The 21685-nt window shown below is 39.3% G+C and overlaps 1 protein-coding gene across 2 annotated transcripts in view; it reads left to right on the top strand.

The window, feature by feature from the left end:
- Positions 1-21685, top strand: part of LEMD3 (LEM domain containing 3) — a 48940-nt gene that overhangs the window by 8480 nt on the left and 18775 nt on the right. Inside the window, exons 2-4 of one of the 2 annotated variants that reach the window (XM_066992586.1) lie at positions 10995-11032; positions 13117-13183; positions 20199-20266. In XM_066992586.1, the coding sequence (XP_066848687.1) occupies positions 10995-11032; positions 13117-13183; positions 20199-20266 (173 nt within the window). The remainder of the gene's footprint in view (positions 1-10994; positions 11033-13116; positions 13184-20198; positions 20267-21685) is intronic. The other variant, XM_066992589.1, reaches the window with a different exon arrangement.

The following is a 21685-nucleotide window of genomic DNA, read 5'->3' on the forward strand; positions in this document are numbered from 1 at the left end:
GCAAGAATGTGCATGCTAAATGTGTAAAGGGCCAACTGAACGTGACTGGGTGTAGCTGGAGGAGAAGTATTGTAATGTGTGGTGTTTTCAAGAAACGGATGCTTCTTTGCAGAGGAAAGAATCAAATTTTCTGCTTACTCGGGAGCATCTTGTAGTGCAAGTATCTTGAAATAAAGTGTCTTCTTGGAGTCTTAAATTCCTTTTAACTCTAAGTGAACTCTGAGTAGCACTCTGAATTGATATAGAAAGGCCATCTGATGGGGAAGGGGAAGAGATGGGGGTAGAGAGGTTTAACATTGAATTAAGTGGCAATAAAACCTACTGAATAGATCAGTTGTATTTCAGTGATGTGCTAGATAAGAAGTATAACTGTTTATAAATGAATGGTTGTAGAGGAAAAACTGCCTTAGTAATTCTTCTGTTTTAGAAATAGAGAAGGGCATTTATTGAAGTAAAAGCTGGAAGACAGCTTCTTGGAAAGCAATTGTTTGATGTGTATTCAAAGACTTCCTTCGTGCTGCCTGTATTCACTTAATACAGGGTTTATAGGCAGGGCACATCTCCATAACCTTTTCTTTATTGAAAGGTACAAAAAACTTTGCTACTTGGACCTTGTAGCACCTTGGGTGAATGCAGCATCAGTCTGTCCTCGTTAGGCAGGTGAGTAATAAGACTTATCACAAGAGGACTGAAGGGGAAGGATTGCATAAAACAGGCTGGTTTCTAAGGCCACACCTTGGTCTTAGTTTTCCTTTTTTCTGTAGAAGGTCAGTAAAATCTCTGAATTGCTTATCTGAGAAGCCTCAAATTTTCCATTGACTTCCTAATGCATATATTGGCCTTTGGATATTTGAATAGGCAGCGGAGGAAAACCACTCACCTTAACCATCGGCCTCCTCAATAGCTGTCACCTCGCTCTGTTGTTACACCACAAAACATGCCTCAGCACACTCAGTCAGCATTGCTTACCCCAGTGGTGTGTGTTCAGTGTCATCAGGCCATACAACAGGAGCCTCTCATGGGCAGGATTCCTAAATGCACATCGCATCGCCAACAAACTAAGTTTTATCTGCATGTGTAGGCCTCTGTCTCAGCTGCTGGTTCTGGAGGAGAGAAATCTAGCTAGGCCGAACCCAAACCCTGCTGGCAGAAATTGAGTCATGGAACATTTACTGCAAGTGAGGGGTTCCAGATCCCAGAAGGTGTTTTGTTGGCGTTGCCTGAAACTGCTCCCGGTGGTGTTACGAGGTGGGCTGTCGCTGGTTTTGAATTCCCCGCGCGTCTTCTGGGAAATGGTGGAACATTAATCGCGAAACTTCGGGATCATCTCTGGCATTTGACCTACATCTAAAAGTTTAGCGGGCTGTTTGTTCTTGTTCAGACAGCGTGCTCCAGACGGCCAAGGAGGGGAGTTGTTAATTTCTGAGTGACAAACGGGGCGGTGCATGGGTGACAAAGCCCCGAGAGGCCTCCTTCGGGCCCTGGCAATCCAGTCAGAGGTACTGGGGAAGGGTCGGGCTGGCTGCCCTGCTTGCGCTGGTTCTCCTGCGAATGCTTTGGAAGGAGTTCGCTGTTACTTTGTAAATAAGGGGGAATGATTAATGAAATTCCTCCGCGTGCTATTGAAGAGGAGAGCGTGAGGTCAAGTTTATCAGAGTCTGTTTCTGTGTTGACTTGGACCTGCTGTGTGATCAAAGGCAGCTTCTGGAGGTGAGAGGCATGGCGCGTCTCAGTGAAAAAGCTGAAAGGGGGAAACTTTCTTTTAAGATAATGCTACTCTGGGGAGAGTTTGCCTAGCTAAGAAAAAGAGGTTAGAGACGCAGACTTCCTTCTGGACAAGAAACTAGTTGTGCTTCTTATTTTAGAGTTTTCTGTTTATTTCTGAAAGGCTGTGGGCTGCTGCTTATCCAGGAGCAGCTCTGGGTAAAGCTGTGCCTAAACTCTTGTGGGAAATGAGAGGCTGAGTTGTATCTAAAGGATATTTCATGATTGCGTGCTTCATATTTTGTGTAATACAGCAACCACTTGTTAATCCTGATAAAACCTTAGGGGGGAAAAAAAAACGGAAATAGAGCATTAAGAACATGGGAAAGAGCCCTAGTGCTGTATTGTCTGTGTGGTGCCCTTTGAGCTACTAGTTTTTTTTTCCTCATTGAAAACCAGAAATACCAGCCTGCTGAGTACTCTTGAGAGCTCAGCCACTCAGGATGGGCAGATGTATACGCACAGTCTGACTTGGTGATCCCAGGTGTGTTGTGACCAGTTTCTGACCAACACCATGGGCGTTTTTTTAGCTTGTTCACCTTGAGCGCAAATGTTGTTGCGTGCTAGGGAATCGCACACAAAGCAGCTCCCAATGTGTTTTTTCATGTATAACTTGAAATGCTGTTTTTCTCTTGACCTTCAGATAAAAGTGCTGTTTATGAAGTAACAACAAAAATGTGCAGATTTAGTACATGGCATTTGAAGTAGGGAAGGACAATGGGATGTTAAATCCAGGCTTGTTTTATTGTGCTCTATATGTTGCATGGTACTAAAGTCATTGCTTTGTGGGAAGACCAAACTGGAAAAAAATAATTGCACAAAAATAGCAGCTCTGGAAATGAGGTGTCCTGGTGATTTTGGTGCGAAGGCCAAATAGGGTCGGCCTGTCCCTTTTGTAAGGGAATGAATTAACGTGTTGTGTTTTTTGCTATTCAAACAAGGGGAATGTACTGAGCTTCTTACACAAACCTTGGCATCAGACTAGTAGCTATATGGCCTGCTATGCTTTCTTAAAGCATGAGATAAATGGTTTGTTTTGAGGAAGGAGAGTTAATTTTTGCTTCTGTAAGCTTTGTTTTATAGTTTAAAAACCTAGCTTTGGAATACTGTGTAGTATTTTACGTACCACGGAGCTCTCATGTCTCTGCAAGTAGCCAACTGTGTGTTAAGGTTTTATTGCCCCACTGGAAGAGGGCTCTGTAAGACTAATTTCATTTTCCTTTCCTTTCCCTTTTTTGCTATTTCTACATGGCAGATTAATTTCTTGCCAGAATAGATTTTCTCCTCTCTAGATCCACCTGGTTCAGACCTTCCCACAGTACTGCTAGAAGATTCATCAGCTTAGTCTACAAGTGTGTCTAAGTGTAAGTTAGTTAACTAATTTAAACAAAACACAATTGTGATAAGAAAATTGCAAGTCTTAAATCCAGCAGACTCCTGGGCTGAGAATAGGAGCTGAAGATATGGTTTATGTTTAAGGACGTGGATGATGCCTAGCTGTGTGGTTGTCCAGCTGTTCCTTCAGTCAGTCAGTTTCTCTTGAACCATCCAGTCGGAGCTATCAGCCAAGTGCAGATGGTGGTGGAGGCAGCCTGGAAGGTTACCTGACTCACTACAGTCATGCTCCAGCTGAGTAAAAGTGGAAGTTTCTGAATATCACCTCAGTTTATTCATTTTCAGTCAAATGGTGGTGTGTCTGGAATTGTTGCGGAGCTCAGCCTGTTACCGAGCTGTGCAGACTTCTGTATGCACTGAGCAGTTTTCCCTCTTCTCTTGAGCCAGTCTGGTTACTTCTGGGAGACCAGGCAGTTGCTTGCTCTCTGAAAGCTCACCTTTGTCATGGCATGGCACCTGCTAGCAGCTAAATCTGTGTGTCTTGTGCAAAAGCAAGAAAGCTGTCTTCCTCCCTAGGATACTCTAGGGCACCCATTTTCAGCAGTTTGTGGCCCTTTTCAGGCTTTGTATGGACCATTGTTAGCAATTCTGCTACTGTTGGTGCAGCAAGCGCTGATGGTCAGACCGATGTCTGAACAGTTAAAAGGACAGGCACAGCAGAAAGCAGGTTTTGAATACAAAAAATCCCTATGTGAGCTTTATCTTGAATTGGTTAAGGGCTTTGCTCTTGTAATTGAGGGTCTTTTAAGAGTTCTTCCCTCAGTGCTTTCCATAGGAATGTTGCCCTTGCTGCAAGCTGGCCATAATACTGCAGTGTAGTACTGACATTTTGCACCTGAAGTCTGTCTGGAAGAAGAGTGACTGCATTTTTACATTGGAGTCCCTTCAAGACTGGAATCTTTCCTGCTTGTGCACGATTGCAAGGAGTGCTTCTATTCAGACCAAGCTCCTCAGGGGAATGGCAGTATATTTAATATTTAATTGCAGCTTCCTGATAGTTCTTAGACCTTCTGTGTTTTACTAACACTTGCGTTAAAAGTTTGCTCTCCATCTTGAACTTTGGAGTTTGAGGAAGGCAGACAGCTTCCTACTCAAACATTTTAGCTGCTTGTGCTGCAGTGTTTTCAAGGTGGTGTTTCCCTTCTGAATATCTTGGTTTTTACATTTCAGTGTTCATTTATCAAAGTCTTTTAAGTTGCCTTTTTTGCCTTAAAATTTATATGGAGCCAAAATACTAGGGAGGGAGCAGAGAAAGGAGAAGAGCTGATACAGAAGCCTGTTGTGATTCTCTTGCAAGGAAAGATATTCTTACCATTTAAAAGTTCTGGTAGGTCTCTGAAGTATGATGTTTTTCCTGGTAATATTTGGCAACTGCTAATAAAAGCAGCCTTGGTGTTTTTTCTGCTTTTTCTCCTACATAAAACAGCAGCCTATAATGGAGACCAGTTGTGTATGTGTGTGCAAGGAATGTAATATTAATGATTTTTTACAATGCGTGGCAAATGCACTTCTGAGCCTTTTTTCTAACAGAACACAGACAGCTGTTTCCTCATTGAAATACAGTATGTTTTGTAGCATGATGTAAAAGAACGTAAGTGCAAGTTTGGGTGCCATAAAACAATTTCTTACACTGGTAGAAATAAAAGTGGGAAAGAGGATACTTCTATGGCAGTTGTTTTAACCTTCCACAGACATAGGTGGTGAGGAATAATTTTGTAAATAACCAGCAGCTTAATGTGCTCTTGCTCAAATCTGCTGTTTTACTGAGTATGCTCCACCAGAATTAATGTAGGCACAGAGGTGGTGTTGGCTGTGTGAAGACCACCTTCTGGGGGCGTGTGGGAACTGGAAACAGTGGGGTGAGTGTTTGATGCCTGGCACTTCATACTTCTGATGCATATCCCCCTGCAGTGGTGTGTGAGGTGTGAAGCACAACCAGTGTTTTCTGCCCAGATTTCTCATCTTTCTACAGAACTGGAGATATAAACTGCAGTATTATATTCTTGCTGAAAGTGATGTTCTCAAGTTTGTTCTGTTTCATGGCAGGGCTGCACTGGTTCTTGTTCAAGCTCATTTACCTGTACCTTCATCATTTGTTTTCAGTTATTTTTACAGGATCTTCTGGTAGAAAAAGTCAGCTCATGCTTTCTTCATACACTCAGACAGCTTACACATTTTTCCTCCTTTTGAAACGAGCAGTGTCTGTACCACAGCTCTGTAGGGTTTTTTCCTGAGTCTTACTTTGGTTGATGGTGATATTTAAGAAACAGGAGACCAGAAAGAAGGAAAGACAGTCTCTTAACATTTGCAGGAGTCGGTGTGAGGTGTCAGCTCTGCTTGAAATGGGTACTTCAGTGCGGTAGGTTCTATCTGGTAGCGCTGTTCCTGGAATGAAAATGGCAATAAGGTAGACAAAACTTCCTCTAAAGTCAACTCTGATGTCTTGGCAACTGTTTCAGTTTTGGATTTAATTCAGAAGGTTTTTTGCTTTTTTTTTAAAGTGAACTTTTTAAGAACTGACTTAGAGCCAACTCTTCTGTTTCCGTTTCCCAGTGCTAGAATTTTTACAGGCATTATGCAGATCAAAATAATTCACCTTTATCTTTAAAGCACAAACTTACGTTTTCTAGAGTTTTTGATAATTAATACAAGTAGTGGAGTGAAACTTGTATTTTTGAGTGCAGCTGAATAATCTGATGAGAAGCTCTCCCAAAACACTATTCACCTGAAGTATGGACTGAGTTGATGTGACTCTCTTAAGAGCATCTCTCAATGTTCAGGTCTCTGCAAACCAGTATTGAACAAGCCCATATGTTAATAGGCAAGAGTAGATCCAACTGTTTCTAGGCAGGGTGATACAGCCACAATATAGAGGCGTTTTTTTTTCTTCCTTAAGAAGCAGCAGTAAAGAACTTGGAAGAAATATTCTGGTATTTCCGTCTCTTTCACCTAAAATAATGAAGGCTTTACTATTATTGGGGCTGATAGAAAATGTCTGGAAGTCTATTTAAAAAGAAAAAAGGAAAATCTTTCTTTGAGATAAGGATTTTGTCAAAAAAAAAAAATCATGAAGTAATTTGGTTACGTCACCAACCTTTATCTCATGTATTCACAAACAGAATTAATCCCAATTATATTGGGGGACAAATATTAATGAAAGCTTTCTAAACTGTCTGGGTCAGTTGAAAAACTGACTTGATATTAATGAAGTCTTAAGGAAAGATTCAGCTGTTCATAGAGTTCCCCAATGCTTTGGACAGATTGTGCTGCTGTTCCAAATGTCATGGCCAAGGAGGGGTCAAACTGTAATTGTCTTACAGGTTAGCCCCTCTTGAGGGGTCTGCCAATTTAGGAGTACATTTTTTTTTTTTCTAAAGCACAGAAAGATGATTGGTAATGAAGGAATTGCTCAGCCTGACACACGGCTTTGTGTCTTGATATAAAAGTAATACAAAAGCACAGAGATTTAGTCTCCTTGTGGTTTCCGCCTGAAGTTGAACAACCTGGAGATGGAGATCATCCAATACTACCCAATTGTTTTGAGTATTGCAGAGAGGAAAATACAGGCAGGATTATTTTCTTTGAGCTGTCTGAAAGCTGGAGCTCTGGAATCACAAAGGGACTGTTTACTTTCTGTGGGAGGTACTCATGGAAAAGCATCCTCTGAGGAGAAACTCCTCTTAAAAGCCTAAGCATATTACAGACAAAGTGCAGAGATATCCTGTATGTATATCTTAGGAGCTGTACTAACTCTCGCTCCCTGCACCCTGCATGTTCTGGATTACAAGCTGTAAGAGACAACGTGTTAGGGCTGCCTTTGACACCTACACAGTATGTCATTGGGTGGTCCTTGACCTGAGTTACCAAAATGAAATGGTAGGTCTGTTGGTTGATGTGGAGAGTACTCAGACTATAAAATTACTGAAATTACTTGTTCCCGAGGTCATGTAGAAAAAGGCAGCACTAAGGGTCCGTTGTGGGTAGCTGTGCTTCCAGTGGTGTGACTTCCTCTGTTAACAATGCGTTATCCAGATAATTGTGTTCTTTGTTTTCATCCTGAGGAAAATGCTAATGGAAAGCCTTGGGTTATCCACTTACGGAGCACAAACCTTCTTTCTACAAGACAAAATCTGGAAAAAATACAGCTTATGTTTTGAGATTAGTCTGCTTGTGTCTTGGTGGACCGGGGGGAGAAAAGGAGCTTTCTGCTTGCGGGGGGGAACATGCTCACTTCTGCAGAGCCCGCTGGCCTGGAAGCGCGTGTCGCAGTGTGTGTGCTCCCTGCCTGCTTTTGGAGATGGCGGCTGGCACTTCTGCACCATCACACTGAGAAAACTGTGCTTACAGGTTAATTGGGATCGTTCTTCTTTCTGCCCCTGTAGCTTTATAGCTCTCTAAAGGTGCGTTGGAAAGTTGGTTTTTGGCTTATCATATCAAATCATCTGTTCTTTTAGGAGTAGATGGTGGGGCTGCAGTGGTTCTGTTAAAAATGCTAGCTCGATCAGTAGTGAGCAAGAAGCAAATGTAATAGGAATTTCTAGCTTTTAGGAAGGGGATTGAGAATAAAGTATATTTAAAAAGTATACATTAGAGAACCACAGTGTAACATTAATAATCTGTGGTGCTCCTGTGTTTTGAAGGGTGCCCAACCTCAGAGAAGATGTAGTAGAGCTCAGAAAAGGTTCAGAGAACAGTAATATGATGAAAAGCACAGTATGGCTTTTCTAGCAAGGAGGAATAGGACCCTTCAGTGTGGAAGGGTGAGAACTGAGGGATGGTCTGGGGAATGAAGTAAAGGGATGAGTAGCATGGAGAAGGTGAATACAGCCTGATTACTCACTGCTTCCTGTAACGTGACGAGGAATTTCTCAAGTTAGCAAGTGGTAAGTTCAGAAGAAGCAAAGAAGGTGTTTTTTTTTTTCCTTCCACTCCACATGCGCACATTTAACTTGCGGACCTCTGTCACCATATGTTGCTGAAGCTAAAAGTTTGGGGTTAATGTGGGACTAGGCTAATGAGGCGCTGGGAACACTGGTGTCAATACATCTAGGAAAGGAAAGCCACGCTTCTGTCTGGCTCAGGAAACTTGGGGTGGTCGACGTCTTGAACCCTTTTTGAGGAGAAACCTTGAAAGTACATTGTCACATAAGAAACTTTTCTATAGTAATTAGCTATTACATATTTATTTTGTAGAACAACAACTTGTTACTGTTTGAAGTAAACTTGTACATTTTAAGAGCTGTGAAAAAAACTTTTTGAACCAATAATATGTAGATAGATGTAATATAAAATAACTGAGACATGTTGGAGGAGGTGATGGAAACTTTAAATCCTGGACAAAATACTCAGAGGGCTGGAGCACCTCTCCTGTGAAGAGGGGGCTGGGGCTGGATGTTCGGCCTGGAGAAGAGAAGGCTCCAGGGAGAGAGACCTCATTGCAGCCTTTTGGTACTTAAAGGGGGCTTATAAAAAAGATGGAGAGCAACTTTTTACTCAGGCAGATAGTGATAGGACAAGGGCTAATGGTTTTAAATTCAAAGAAGGTGGATTTCGATCAGATGTTAGGAGGAAGTTCTTTACTCAGAGGGTGGTGAGGCCCTGGCACAGGCTGCCCAGAGCAGCTGTGGGTGCCCCATCCCTGGAGGTGCTCAAGGCCAGGCTGGATGGGCCTTTGGGCAACCTGGTCTGGTGGGAGGTGTCCCTGCCCATGGCAGGGGGTTGGAGCTCGGTGGGCTTTAAGGGCCCTTCCAACCCGAGCTGTTCTGTGAAAATTTAAACAATAAAAAAAGATGGTGGTGGGGAATTCAGAACGGAGGAGTTATTGAAGGTAGTTGAGGAATGACCTTGTTGACAAGGTCATTAACTTTGAGTTAATCAAAGTTGAGTGGTAAATAGATCTGGGTTCGTTATCAGTTGTTAATTGCATGTGCAGGTGATAAATTGCTCTAGTTGCATTTTGCCTACTTACCTCTTAAGGCATTGGGCATCTTAAGCTACATTAAGATCTTACATGAAATGTATCTCTTACTGGTTAACTGCCCATAAAATCACAAACTTCAGGAATCCTACTACATGAGTTATAATAATTACAAGGATTGACTCAATTTTGTCAGAGGTCATTTTGGGGGAAAGTGATTTTTTTTTTTTGCCTCTCCTTCATAAACACAATTAGTGATCAAACATTGACATACCCCATCTGGATTGCTTCATGAAGTTGATGTTTTCATTTATTTAAATATGAAGCTGCTCACGTGAGATGGACTTTACACTGAGTGTGGGCAAGTTGTGATCTTAAATCACCATTGCTTCACTCATGTGCTGTCCTGTGCTGGGGTACGTGGAACTGCAGCAGGTAGTTTTCAGTTTGCATATTTACAGCTGGGCATATACTGTGTTTGTTCCCGAAACAAACACTGCTGAAATACCTTTGTCAGATAGATGGAAATCTCCACACTGTTCTGGCTTGTGCGCCTGCGTGCCTCCCCCTATCTAAAACCATACAGTCAAGATTTCGTGTCTGCTTGGTGATGCTGACTTTGGGAAAAGCCCACGGCTCTCCTGTCTGGGTAAGTAACGATCAGACTGGGAGGCTGGCAGTCAGCTACAGCCTTGGCTGTGTTTCTCTAATCCCATTTTAGGCTATTCAGATTAAAAGTTCAGTGTGCTGGAAATGTTCTGCTGAGTTAATGAATGAAGTACATAGGAGCTTTGTGAAGTCGGTAGCTCGATAGCCTGGTAGGCGATGTCTGAGAATTAGCACGTATAGAATGAAGCCGTGGAGTAGCGTAGGGCTTGGTTTTACACGAGTGCTTGAGCATCCTCTGCTTCAGTCGTGTTCATTAATCTGATATCCAAATCAAGTATTCATGTCTGAAAATCAGCTTTTAAAGGGACGTGCTGCTCCACGCTACCTGTTTTTGGTGTGCTTTCAGCATCAGCCTGATGGCACTTGCAGCCTAGACCTTCAAGTCCGTGTCGGGTTTCCCAGGACGTTTCCTTTTTTCCTTTTGTGTTTGAGCTTGGTGAACTGAGGTCAGTAGGAACTTTGTTTCCTGTTTGAACAGGACGCAGAACTGCTCATGTCTGCATTGGTTCAGACTGGGGGTGGCAGATTTTGCAGCTCAGAAAGGCGAGGTGATGTGTGTTAATGGGGATTGCTTCCTGCCTTGGTGATTTTTCAGTCACTAGGTGGTCATTCTCAAGTATAAGCATAGGACAAATAACTTGTCTATCTTCAGCTTCTCTTGTTTGAAAGTTTTATTGTTGTAGCCAAGAGGAATATAATAGATCAGTTTATGTTTTCAGGAGCTGTGGAAACTTGTATTTAGGATGGAATGGTCATTTAGGCATGCTGCACTTTTCACCGATGCTCTGTGCATCATCTACTCCCATCAAAACAAAGTGTTGCTGAGTTGTAGAGGAGTTGTACAGCTTTGTGTTATATAGGTTATTATTGCTTAGTAAAAAAAAGTGATTATGCTCTTTTTCAACTAGACACCTTAAGAATGTAAACTCTTCAGATTATGATTTCAATGCAGTTGAGTCATTAAAACAAGAATTTAGCGAATGGCAAACACATTTTTTTATATTTGCATGCAAATAGCTTTGAAATATACAGATAAATGAGTTTCTGGTTTAACCTAAATGCTACCATAATGTGATATAAAATGCAGAGTTTAAGTCAAATGTTAATAGCCGTCTAATTGTCATTTTTCATGTTATGGACTTGTTTGCTTTTATCTAAAGAGTTGTTATAAACTTAAAATGATCGTATACTTTTTTTTTACTATTTTCAGACTGTAGAATGAATTAATTTTTTCTCTTTGTTTTGATAGTCAAGAGTCCCTTCAGTGGAGAACTACAAAATATAGAAGTAAGTAAAAAATAAAAAATAATAATGTTGAGATTTTAGTCCTGAGTGATTGTATAAAAACATTAGATCTGTTCAGAAGGGTGCGGGTTCCAGAATATTCTGTATAAGGTGTTTCTTGCTACTTCAATATTTTAATTTTTTGCTTTTTCATCTTGGCCAACATAACCAGGATTACAATATTTGGCTGTCTTATGCTGATTGCTTTATATACTGAGAAAATGTTACATAATTTGTGTTGTAGAGGAAAAAATGTGTTGTCGTAAGAGTTTTGAGACTAAATTTAATCAATTTTCCCGTACTATTTCTATTTGGCTTCTCAGCCATGGAAGCACAAGCTGGTAAGAGATAATTGTCTTGAAACTCCAGGATCTTATTTAGTGCCATAGAAGAGCACGGGCTAGGTCTTACACAGAAAATGGGTTAGAAAATTTGCCTTTTTCACTTGGAGTCAATTCTATTATTTGTTCCTATATTCACTCTTTGAACTGGAATATGAGAGTAGCCTATTTTGAGATGTCACTGTTGAAGTTATCTATCTGGGTTATTGAGTTCTGAAGCATGGATTTTGGTGGTTCTCTCTTCTGGCCTCCAGCCTTTCTGCCTCGGCTGTAAACTGTGGTGGTTTTCTCCGAGGCACATACATGCAAGCAACACGAGATAATTGTGTATTGTTTTTGTTTTGTTTTGTCTAGGGTTGAGCTCTCCAAAAGTGAATTGTTGCATATTTTTAGCGGGTAGCCTTGGCTAGTTTCTTAGAAGAAAGCATTTCTGAATCTTCTGAACAAATGAAATTTGGTGGGGTAAATTCTGAGGTACCCCCAGGCAAACAAGCTGACCTTAGAGCACTGCTGTTTGTGTATGCATGTGGTAGAGGACTGATTTCCCTCTTCTGCCATGCCTGATATTTTCCAGGCAGGGGAGGAGTTAACAAGGTTGGTTAACTTCCTCGGGAGTGCCAGCTGAAATACCAGTTTAATCTCAGTGATGGATTTGTAGGACCAGAATTTGGGAGGTAATGCTGGCAATTTTTGGTATTGGCTATGGGAAATAATTTATCAAATGTCTGATCAATGAAACGAAGTTTTCTTCCTTTGGGAGCAGTTTTGGTGTGGAAAATAATTGGGAGCCATTCAAATTGCAAAATGTTGTCATGTAGCACTAGTGCAACAGGGAGTTATACTAAAATATATTTTTTTCAATGTGAGTAAGATCAGATATAAAAACTGGAAAATCAGATGTAGAAAACTTTAGCATATCTTTGAATAAAGTTTTTATTCATATCTCAGCCATTTGAGTCTGCCCCAGGTATCAGGGCCAACTTAAAAACAAACAAAAACCTGCAACTTTTTAGAAATTTACTACTCGATGTATATAAGTGCTTGTTCATTGTCTTCATGTTTTGAATAATTCATTCTAATGCAAAAGGTTTCTGCCTATATTTCAATGAAACTGCTCAATGTCTTGGTAAAGAAGTTTAACTCTGTTGTAAGTAACAGTTAGGACATCTCATTTTCATCCTTGTTCTGGGAAATAGGCCTTTTTATACTAGCAGTGTATGCAGGAAGCATTAACAAGGTTGTGTAGATCACATTTTTGTTGCTGTTTTTTTTCCAAATTGTGTTACTGTAGTTTGAAGGTAGATGGCAAAAAATCTAACTTTTCTATGAATCTTACGTGGGGAATATGGCCATAACATACACTAGTGTGGTTTGCATGAAGTGTCACTGCATGTTTTTAAGAGTAAAACTTAAAAATTTATTTTTACATAGCAGCTTTCAAAAAACAAAAAATAGTAAATAACCTTCTGAGCTGTCAGTTTCAACTTGGAGATCCAATGGAGCCTGGGCTGCAATCTAGTTCAGCTTGTCAGGATCTGAAATACCTGTATTGTAAATAAATGCTTTGATTCAGAGTCTATTGTTTACATCATTGTTGATGTGTAAAACATTATAGCTTTCCACTTGTGTGTGTATATATATTAAAAAAAAAAAGATCATGATGATTTATAAAAAAAAATTTGAAGTAGAAGAAAATGCGTCTCTAGTAACGCTTATTCTAATGTTAATATTTTTTTCTAATTCTAGGAAGATAAAATAAGTCTCATGATGAACAGCTTATATGCACTTCATGATAAATTGGCACAAGTAGCAGGTAACAAAAATTATTGTGACTAAGTGTTATTGTAACAGGTACAGAGAAGTCTATGCTCTGATAGTGATTTGTAACAATTGGTATATTCTGGGGCCCTGATAACCATTAAGAGTTCCATTTCAGGAAACCAGAAATCTTATTTTACTTACAGTGTCCTTTTCATCATTGTAGCATCTTTCATTGCAACATTTTTGAGTTAACGGTATAGGCTGCGTGTTTTGATCTCAAGGTTTTTGATTTGTCTTAATGCTTTATTAAACTGATGTTAGTAAAAGATTTAAATTTGCTGTATGTCATGAGGAGTATGTATGTCTTTTAAAGGTAGTTATTTCATTCTAGTGGAAAAATGCTTGAAATATTATTTTGCAACAATAAAAAAAAGTTTAATGCAATGAACAGTAGTGGTTAAACAAGATTGCCTTGTTAGACAGATTAGTGCAATTTAACCAAACTAATTATATACTAATGCAAAGTTCTCTATATAGTAATGTGTTAGAGATGGTGTTTAGGCATAATATTAATTACTGAGTATTCAAAGTAAAGCTGTTTTGCTTTTGCCTAGTGTCATAATTAACACGGCTTTAAATTGCATATATATTTACTCATCACAGTAGGGAAATGGTAAAGTTAAGACTGGATTTATAGCTTTGACATCTGGTGAATATGGGGTTACAGCAGGATCTATTTCATGCTTACTAAGCCATTTATTTCTCATCTCTGCTTATTTAATCCATATAGCGTTTACAAGGCAGTGGTTCAGTGTGGTTTTAAGTCTTACTGTTCTTTGTGCCACCTATTAGTTTAGCAACAGCAAGTGTCATTCAGAAGGCTTTTCTATGCATCCGCTATTATCAGGTGCTACAGACCTTTCTCAAAGGGTGAAAGTGTGGAAACAGCTGTCCCAGATATGAGGCTGATGATTTGATATGCCTAGGACTACATAGGAAATCTATAACTTTTGAGCAGCTCTGTAATTTAAATTGCATGAGTAATCTTCCTGCAGAAGTGTTTGTTTCCAGAGTATTTACAATATCTGTGGTGAATAAAATAGATGTTTGGACAAAATCCACAAATTTCTCCTTGTTTACATTTTGCTTTAACCCAAAGTAGTGTTAGAATGTTTTACCCGAATGTGTGCAAAATAGTATTTTCTGTAGTTTTAAACTTGTAGCTTTCTGACTGTGTGTGCCTTGCAGTGTTTGATCTTTCACTGTTCAATTATGTCTTGGTATCTTTTTATATCCAACTATTTCATACTTAATAGATGGTGGTAATTAATTCTGTGCTATAAGTCATTGGGGCCAAAAGATTTTTTTCTTAGCTAATCATTTATCATAGCTAATCTGTGGTGTGCAGGAACATCACATGAGACCTACAGCTGTGTGCAGTAAAGCACTGAGTTGTGTGAAGTGGAAGTACTGAATTATGCTACTTTCTTTCCTCTTGAAGAGAGAACATAACAGCTTTCCCTTTCCTCAGTGTTATCTGGCCCTCCAGTGGCTATACAGTAGATGATGTATTTGCTTGGATAAAAAGGTTTGGCATGGGTTTGACAGGTTTGACATTTTGAAGGTTTGACATTTCTCATGTCTGTGAAGGACAGTGAATTTTCTTCATTAGCTGGAATTTATTTATGGGGCTGTACATCTATTTAAATATACATAAATACACGTGTCTGTCTTACAAAAAAGAGTTTATATGCTTCGAGATGATTGACTGCTTTCTTCCCTAGGTCTCAAAGATGCATTAGTCCCTGTTAGTCTATTCCTGGCCAGGAGAATCTCTAACACTTACCTTCAAAAAATATAACCATGCCTTCTGGTGAGATGATCCCCCAGATTGAAACCATATTGTAAGATTACCTGGTTGCTCAGCAGAGTAGCTTTCGCACAGTCTGAAGAATGACTTGACTTCTGTCTGAGTATCAATAAATTATCCTCAGTGCCAGGTATCATTAAGGTATCAGAGAAAGGAGCCTGCCATCCATCTTTCAGTCCTGCGTTGATGTAGACCTGGCGCAATAGGTGGAAGCTGCTTAAAAGTCATAAAACACAGAAGGCTGCCAGAGAGATGCAGGGTTTAAGAGTGTTGATCTTGTGCGTAGTGCAGCACTGCAGAATAGAGGAGTAGGGGAATATAGTTTTACTAAAGTGCTTCTCTTCAGGTCTCTCTGTCACATACTTGGAAAGGTTTCCCTCGTTTTGTACTTGGCTATGAATCACTTGTTCATGTTATAACTATTAGTATTAGAAAAGAGGGATGGAAACTTGCATTAGTATCTTCTGTTAGGCTTTATTCAGTGTCCTGGATTACCATGAAGAAGGCCAGTTCAGAATTTGGTTTGTAGCCCTCTTTGTTTAATTAGGCTTCTTAAATTTTTATTGAGGTAGTTTCTTGCCTTGTCAACTTCAATTGGAGAGCAAATGATGGGGCTTTTCATATAAAAGATGAAACACAAAAGTTGTTTGAGGGAAGAAAAAGTCAGGGTAACAATTATTTTTTTTATGTGACTTAATATGCTATGTTCCAACTGGAGCTGCCTATTCTGTACTGTGGTGCTCTGATATTATGTAAAATGATTTAATTATCCTGTATAAAAATAGATTGCCCTTAATGCATCCCTGTTTTCAGAATTATTAGTCTGCCAAGCCTTTGGTGAGTAATGCCTACCTCAAAAGAAACTGCAGGGAGAAGCAGAATCTACTCATTCAGTTCTGGGTTGAGGTTTATGTTCTTTCTTAAAAACAACTTTTTGGAGATCTTGTATAGTTCCGTACCTAACACTTTGTCCTAAAATAAAATCTGTGCTTTATTTAAATTAATACATGCCTAAGGGAAGTCTAATTACTGGATGTTTTTGTCTTTCATGGTGAGTCTTCAATAAGTCACATCCACTTTCAGTCAGGGGCACAGAACGAATAAGCCTAACCCCCGTACCCACAAAAAGCAGCTACCTACAGATATGACCCTATTTTCTTGTACACAAAGAATTTTTACTTAGTAAGATGCTGCTTCTGCTTGGCATTCTGCACAGAGTGCTCTGTCAGATTCAGATGGCTTTCTTCTGTGCTAAAGGACAGCAGAGGTCCTTGAGATGTGGGGCGAATTAGACTTCGGTAGGTGATAAGGCTTACCGATAAACCTGTGGCTAGAGAATCCTGAAAAAACATCATCTGATCCTTAATGTTAATTTCAAGTGTTAGCTACTGTATCTGATTGCTGTCTCAGGCTTTCTGTTCTGTCACTCTCCTTAATCTGCAGTTCTTCAGGTTATTGATGTTTTGCTGTGGGTTTTTTTTGGAGTGATTTAAAGACCATTTAGCAAGTTCTGATGCTCCTCAGTGTTAGACTGTTGAATTTGCCTTTGGGAGATCAGGTATTCTCACAACATTTGTTCTTCTCTTAGTTTTTTTGGCTACCCATTTCAGTGGCCTGCTGCTTAACCTCTAAGCAGGCGATCTGCTAAACAACTGCTTTCTAAGCTGTTTGCTTTTTGTAGTGGTTGACTGTGTCGCCTCAAGATACCAGATAGAGTTCTGCGTTAAATTCTTGGGTTCCTTAAAGTCTTAGCTTTCCACTCTGTTTTGGTTCTGGTACTTGAAGGGATCGGTTTACATTATAAAGCAAACATTTTACAACTGAATACTTCTGTTAACTGTGCATGCTGCAGTTTGTCAATTAAACTAGATGCCCAAATGAAAGTCAGTTTTAAATATTCTACTTTGTATGAAAAAGACAATTTCACTTCCTCTCTTGTCCTGAAAGCAATTTTGAGCATAGGCAAATGCCTTTTTAGAGCTGAGGCTTTAATTGCTTCTTCTTAAAATTTCTAAGAGAAGAATCCAAGTTACATGGCTTGCACAAGGGCATTAACATAAGCTAAAAGGTAATTTTGTGATCGTTGCTGGGATATGTGCTACTTGCATCACCTCCGTACAAATGCAACTGGAACCGTTCTCTGATGGCACTTGAAACTGAAGTGGCGTGTCCAGGAAAACACTGAGCAGGAAGGTCTGTGCTCCCTAAGCTTGCAAGAGGCATTTTGGCAGAATGGCAACAGAGGAGCTCTTTTAGAAAGTGCTCAGATAGGTCTTGCAGGAGATCTGTGTGAAGATTTTTGCCCTGCTTCAGTTTTGTTCCTGGATATAGGGCCTCAAATGGAACAGTTAGGAAACATTTTTGGCTCAGACTATGGAAAGTGGGTTTCCAAGCCAAGTGGTTAATGGTTGCACCAAAGTAATTCGAAATAAGCCTTCATTTGCAGAAGTACTAGCTAAAGGAGCGACAGAAATGGCATACAGGAATATCCAGCTGTTTGCAGTAAAGCTGAAGGTTGTCTGACTTGTGAACTGCCTAACTTTCTGCAGGCTTTCAAATTCATGAGTTTCTAAGAAGAAAGCTTTAAATGGTTCCCAGCAATAGGTGAGTTAGAATAAGAACTGCATCTCCAACAGCTTTTTGTACAGGACTCAATCTACATGACTCTGATTTGCTTTCTGGTATCAGGAGTGACAGGCAGGATGAAAGTGACATTTTTATTTATTTTTTTCCCCTGTGATTGTGTGTGAGTAATTTGAACTGATGGGCCTTAAACTTTGTCAGATCTCAAGCAGCAAAACCATTTTTAAGGGGTAAATTTGCTCAGAGGGTGTATAGTCAGGAAAAAAAAATTCAAAAGCAGTACTGTGAAGAAACTGTCTGCTGGCTTTTTAAAAATGAGACGAGAAGCTGTGAAGTCAGTGTGTTGGCTGCATGCTGCATAAGTGTAATTCCTGGAAGGAGGCAAAGAAAATTAGAATTTAAAACTATTAAAATAGTCTAGTCTGCATCTAAGGGAGCTTTTGTCTGCTTGTAAGGTGTAGTGCTGTGTTCTCATAAGAGTGAAAATCTAAGATGAATCCTGCAGCTTGTTTTAAGAATGTTTTTTTCACAATCTTGTCTTCTGATTGCTTTTTTTTTTCTTTCTGTGTATTAACATCATCCTTTTTACTGTTTCTTGTTTCGATTCATACTTGGGCTTTCCCACTTATCTAGATTCTTACTAGGCAACCCCCCCAAAACCCCAAACTCCTTAGCAGAAGGGTTTCTTCCTCCTGCTCCCCCAAGCTGTTTTGTTAAGTCAAAATATGACTGACATGCTTCAAGACTTGAGGTCTTACCAAACACAAAGAAAGCGTAAATGAATGAGTACGTATCAGGCATGTCAATGTCATAGAACTTAAAAGCTGGGTGTGATCATACGTAAGGCTTCTACAGAGATACGTTTTGGTTTTGTTGCAGTCACTCCATCTGTTCTAGAGCTAAACCTATGTTTATACCAGAGACTATGAATACGGTATAGTTCTCCCAGATTTGCTAATCTTGAAACATGAAATGACGGCACATGTAAATGTGCAGGTTGTAGCGTTAATGCAGCACAAAACCAGTGTCATTCTGTGAATGTCTACCTAAATTCCTTATGAGAATAACCTGTAACTCCAATTCCTGTGCTGACTTCTAAATTTAGTGTTGGTTTTTTTTTGCAAAGGTGCTGTCAGTATTCACCAGTGACCTCTGCAGTTTTACTGTCACAGTAGACCTGAGGACCTTTGACTAAGTCTCAGATGTTGTGTGCTAATTATCAAGTGAAACAACTTTTAAAATAGTGTCTCTTCTGCTCAGTGTTTGATTGAAAATGTACACAAGCAGGGAAGCTTAGTTCTAGGCCAGAGAACATATGAGCGCTCCTAAAAACTGTAACCCAGCAGTAGAAGCACATCCCTACTATGGTGATATGCTTGCAAGGCAAAATTCAGTTGTCTGTTAAAGTGTATTAAACAGAACATCACTTTAGCAGTCTGCAAAGGACTTGTGCTTCATAAAAAATATGTATTTTTGTGGAACACTACGGTGAATGAGAAGTGAAGATGCTTTCCCATAACTTGCTAATGTTTGCTGATTTTGTCAGATTGCCTTGGATGTGTTGGTAGTAAATATCTGTAGTTCTCCATTTAAAGGGTAATCCTGTCTGGAATAGTTTCAACTTTAAATACTTTTTAAGAGTGTAAGCAAAAGTTTAAGATACTCATGCATATACAAAATACAAACTTTCCTAGCATTGCTGTAGCGCTGGGAATGATCATTTGGTATGGAATCAGGGAGGTAAGGTAGGCCTAACCCTGACTCAGTGACAGGCTGGCTTTCATTTCTATTGTTTCAGCACAGTAAAATTGCAGGAACAGGCAGTAAGAATTTCTTTAGAGATCAAGAAAAAAAGGATTTGCCATTCTCTGACAGTTTTTCAGAACTACCAGCCTAGTGTTAGATAAAACGGGTGTTAGACCTTCGCCTTTTCTGTGTGACTTTAGGTTGGCATGACTGTCACCAGATTTTTTTTTGCATAAATCGGATGCCTTCAGTTAAATAAAAGTAAATCAGGAAGAAGATGGCATGTGGCTGTGAAGATTGACTGTGCCTTATTTCTTGACTGCCTCTGCAGACTTTCTGAAATACTTAGATGGTAAAACCAGCAGTTTGGGGGCATATTGGTATGTTGTGCATGTTCAGGAAGGCGATGAATTACTGTGGTAACTTGGAGCAAACTGAAATGTGGTAAATTCATAGTGCTGGAAATACTGCTGTGGATATGATAGAACTAGAACTAACTTGGTTTAGTAGCTAATACATGTTTCAAAGTAAATGGAAATTACTTGGAAGAAGTTGAGTCAGGGTACTTTTTAATTCTTTTGATTGTTCTTCATACAATCTTTTGTTCTAATTTCAGTGTAAATATTGGTGTATATTTTCTGATCACATGAATTTGTATTGATGTTATTTGTATACGTTATTAGCTGTGACAATCTTTTTTTCATTGGGGGGGTGCACTTCGTTCTGAGTTTTTTCCATATATTTTTAAAGAATTATTTAGCTATTACTGCTTGTGTAGATTACATTAACCTTTAGCTTGTGTTAGGTGATTTTATTCTATATAGTGCAGAAATAAGGTGATCAAAATAAACAATTTTATTTTTACCAGGGGAACATGAATGTGGAAGCTCTATTCAAAGGAACCTTACCGTCCAGGAGGCAGCTGCATATTTAAAAGTAAGCAATTGCAGTATTTTTCATTGGTTATATCTAAGAGTTGTATAACTTAAAATTTTACTGTCTGGTTTCGTATTAGTGTAGTTTCACTTTAATGTAGTGACTGACATTCGATACTAAGTCAAGTGTTATTCAGAAATGTTTATAATTGACTTCTTTAATACATGTTACTTACCATTTTTACTCTGTGAGATACGAAGATTTTGTGGAAAAGGGAAGGGAAACAGAAAAACTGGCTTAATTGCAATGCAAGTGTAGGTACAGTGCTTCAGTGTCATGAAGGTTGTTTTCCCCCTTTAGTTAAAACACCAGGGTATAACGTCATTTGATGGAGATTGTTGACCAACAAAAAAAATTTATGAAACTCAAATTTCTAGAAGCTTCTCCAGGAATTGGTATGCAATATTTTGAGACAATTTTTCAGCTCTTAGTAGGAAAAGATACTGTCTTTTCTTTGGGAGAAGAGGCTGAAGCACGGGTCTGCAGTGATCCTGACAGGCAGCAGCTGTATGGGACACCACTCGTTTCCGTAAATAGAAACGGTCCAGAAGGGCCTTTATGGTAATTTGGTAGGCCTGCAATATTAGGATATCTCTGCCCCGCCTCCCTCCTCCCTAAATAAAAGATGATTTCTTGTCTTTTCTTAGTAGCTGTAGAGTTTATTTTAGCCTGCATTAGACTACCCTTCAGTAGGAAGCCACTTGCATGTTTTGGGGGAGGAAGTTAAGCTGATAAGACTTTTAATATACAAATGTACAAAAATACTGCATTTTGGCAAACATTTATGTAATAAACAAAAAGGAAACGATGTTAAGAGTTTCCCAAAGAAGCTGCTAAAACTGGTTTATTTCAGATTATAGTTATGGATTGGCAATGATGTTCTATATCTGTTAAAAATAACAGTGCATTCTGGGAATACATGAAAAAAATAGGTGGTTGCCAGATAACACAATAGGCAAGACCAATACCAGTTATCAGAGCTAAAAAAAAATTGTTATAAATTCAAATTTCATATGAAAATCTGTCACTTGAAAATTTGTCACTTCATACAAAACCGTATTTAACTCTGCAGTTCCTAATTTTGGGAGTATAAATGCAATTATTTTTTGCAGAATTTCAGCGTTTGGTGATAGAACTTTTTTTTTCTCCTCAAAGTGAAAATAAGTTAGCTGTTCCTATTTTTTTTCTTAAGGACTTTCCTTTGAGCCTCATTAAAAATTAAGATGGAGATAAAACGTTTCTGGACAGCTTCAGTTCAAATACAGTAACCTTATTTTGCTTTCCTTTTTATACAAAAGGATGTAAGGTGAACTCTGGAGGCGCTGCTCAGGTTGCAGTGAATGTTCTCCTGTGATAACTGATAGCAGTTAAATATGTAAATTCCTATGTAGCGATATCAGTTCTTGAGCTACAAACATA

The sequence above is a fragment of the Anser cygnoides genome, chromosome 1 (assembly GCF_040182565.1).
Source record: "Anser cygnoides isolate HZ-2024a breed goose chromosome 1, Taihu_goose_T2T_genome, whole genome shotgun sequence".
Taxonomy (NCBI): domain Eukaryota; kingdom Metazoa; phylum Chordata; class Aves; order Anseriformes; family Anatidae; genus Anser; species Anser cygnoides.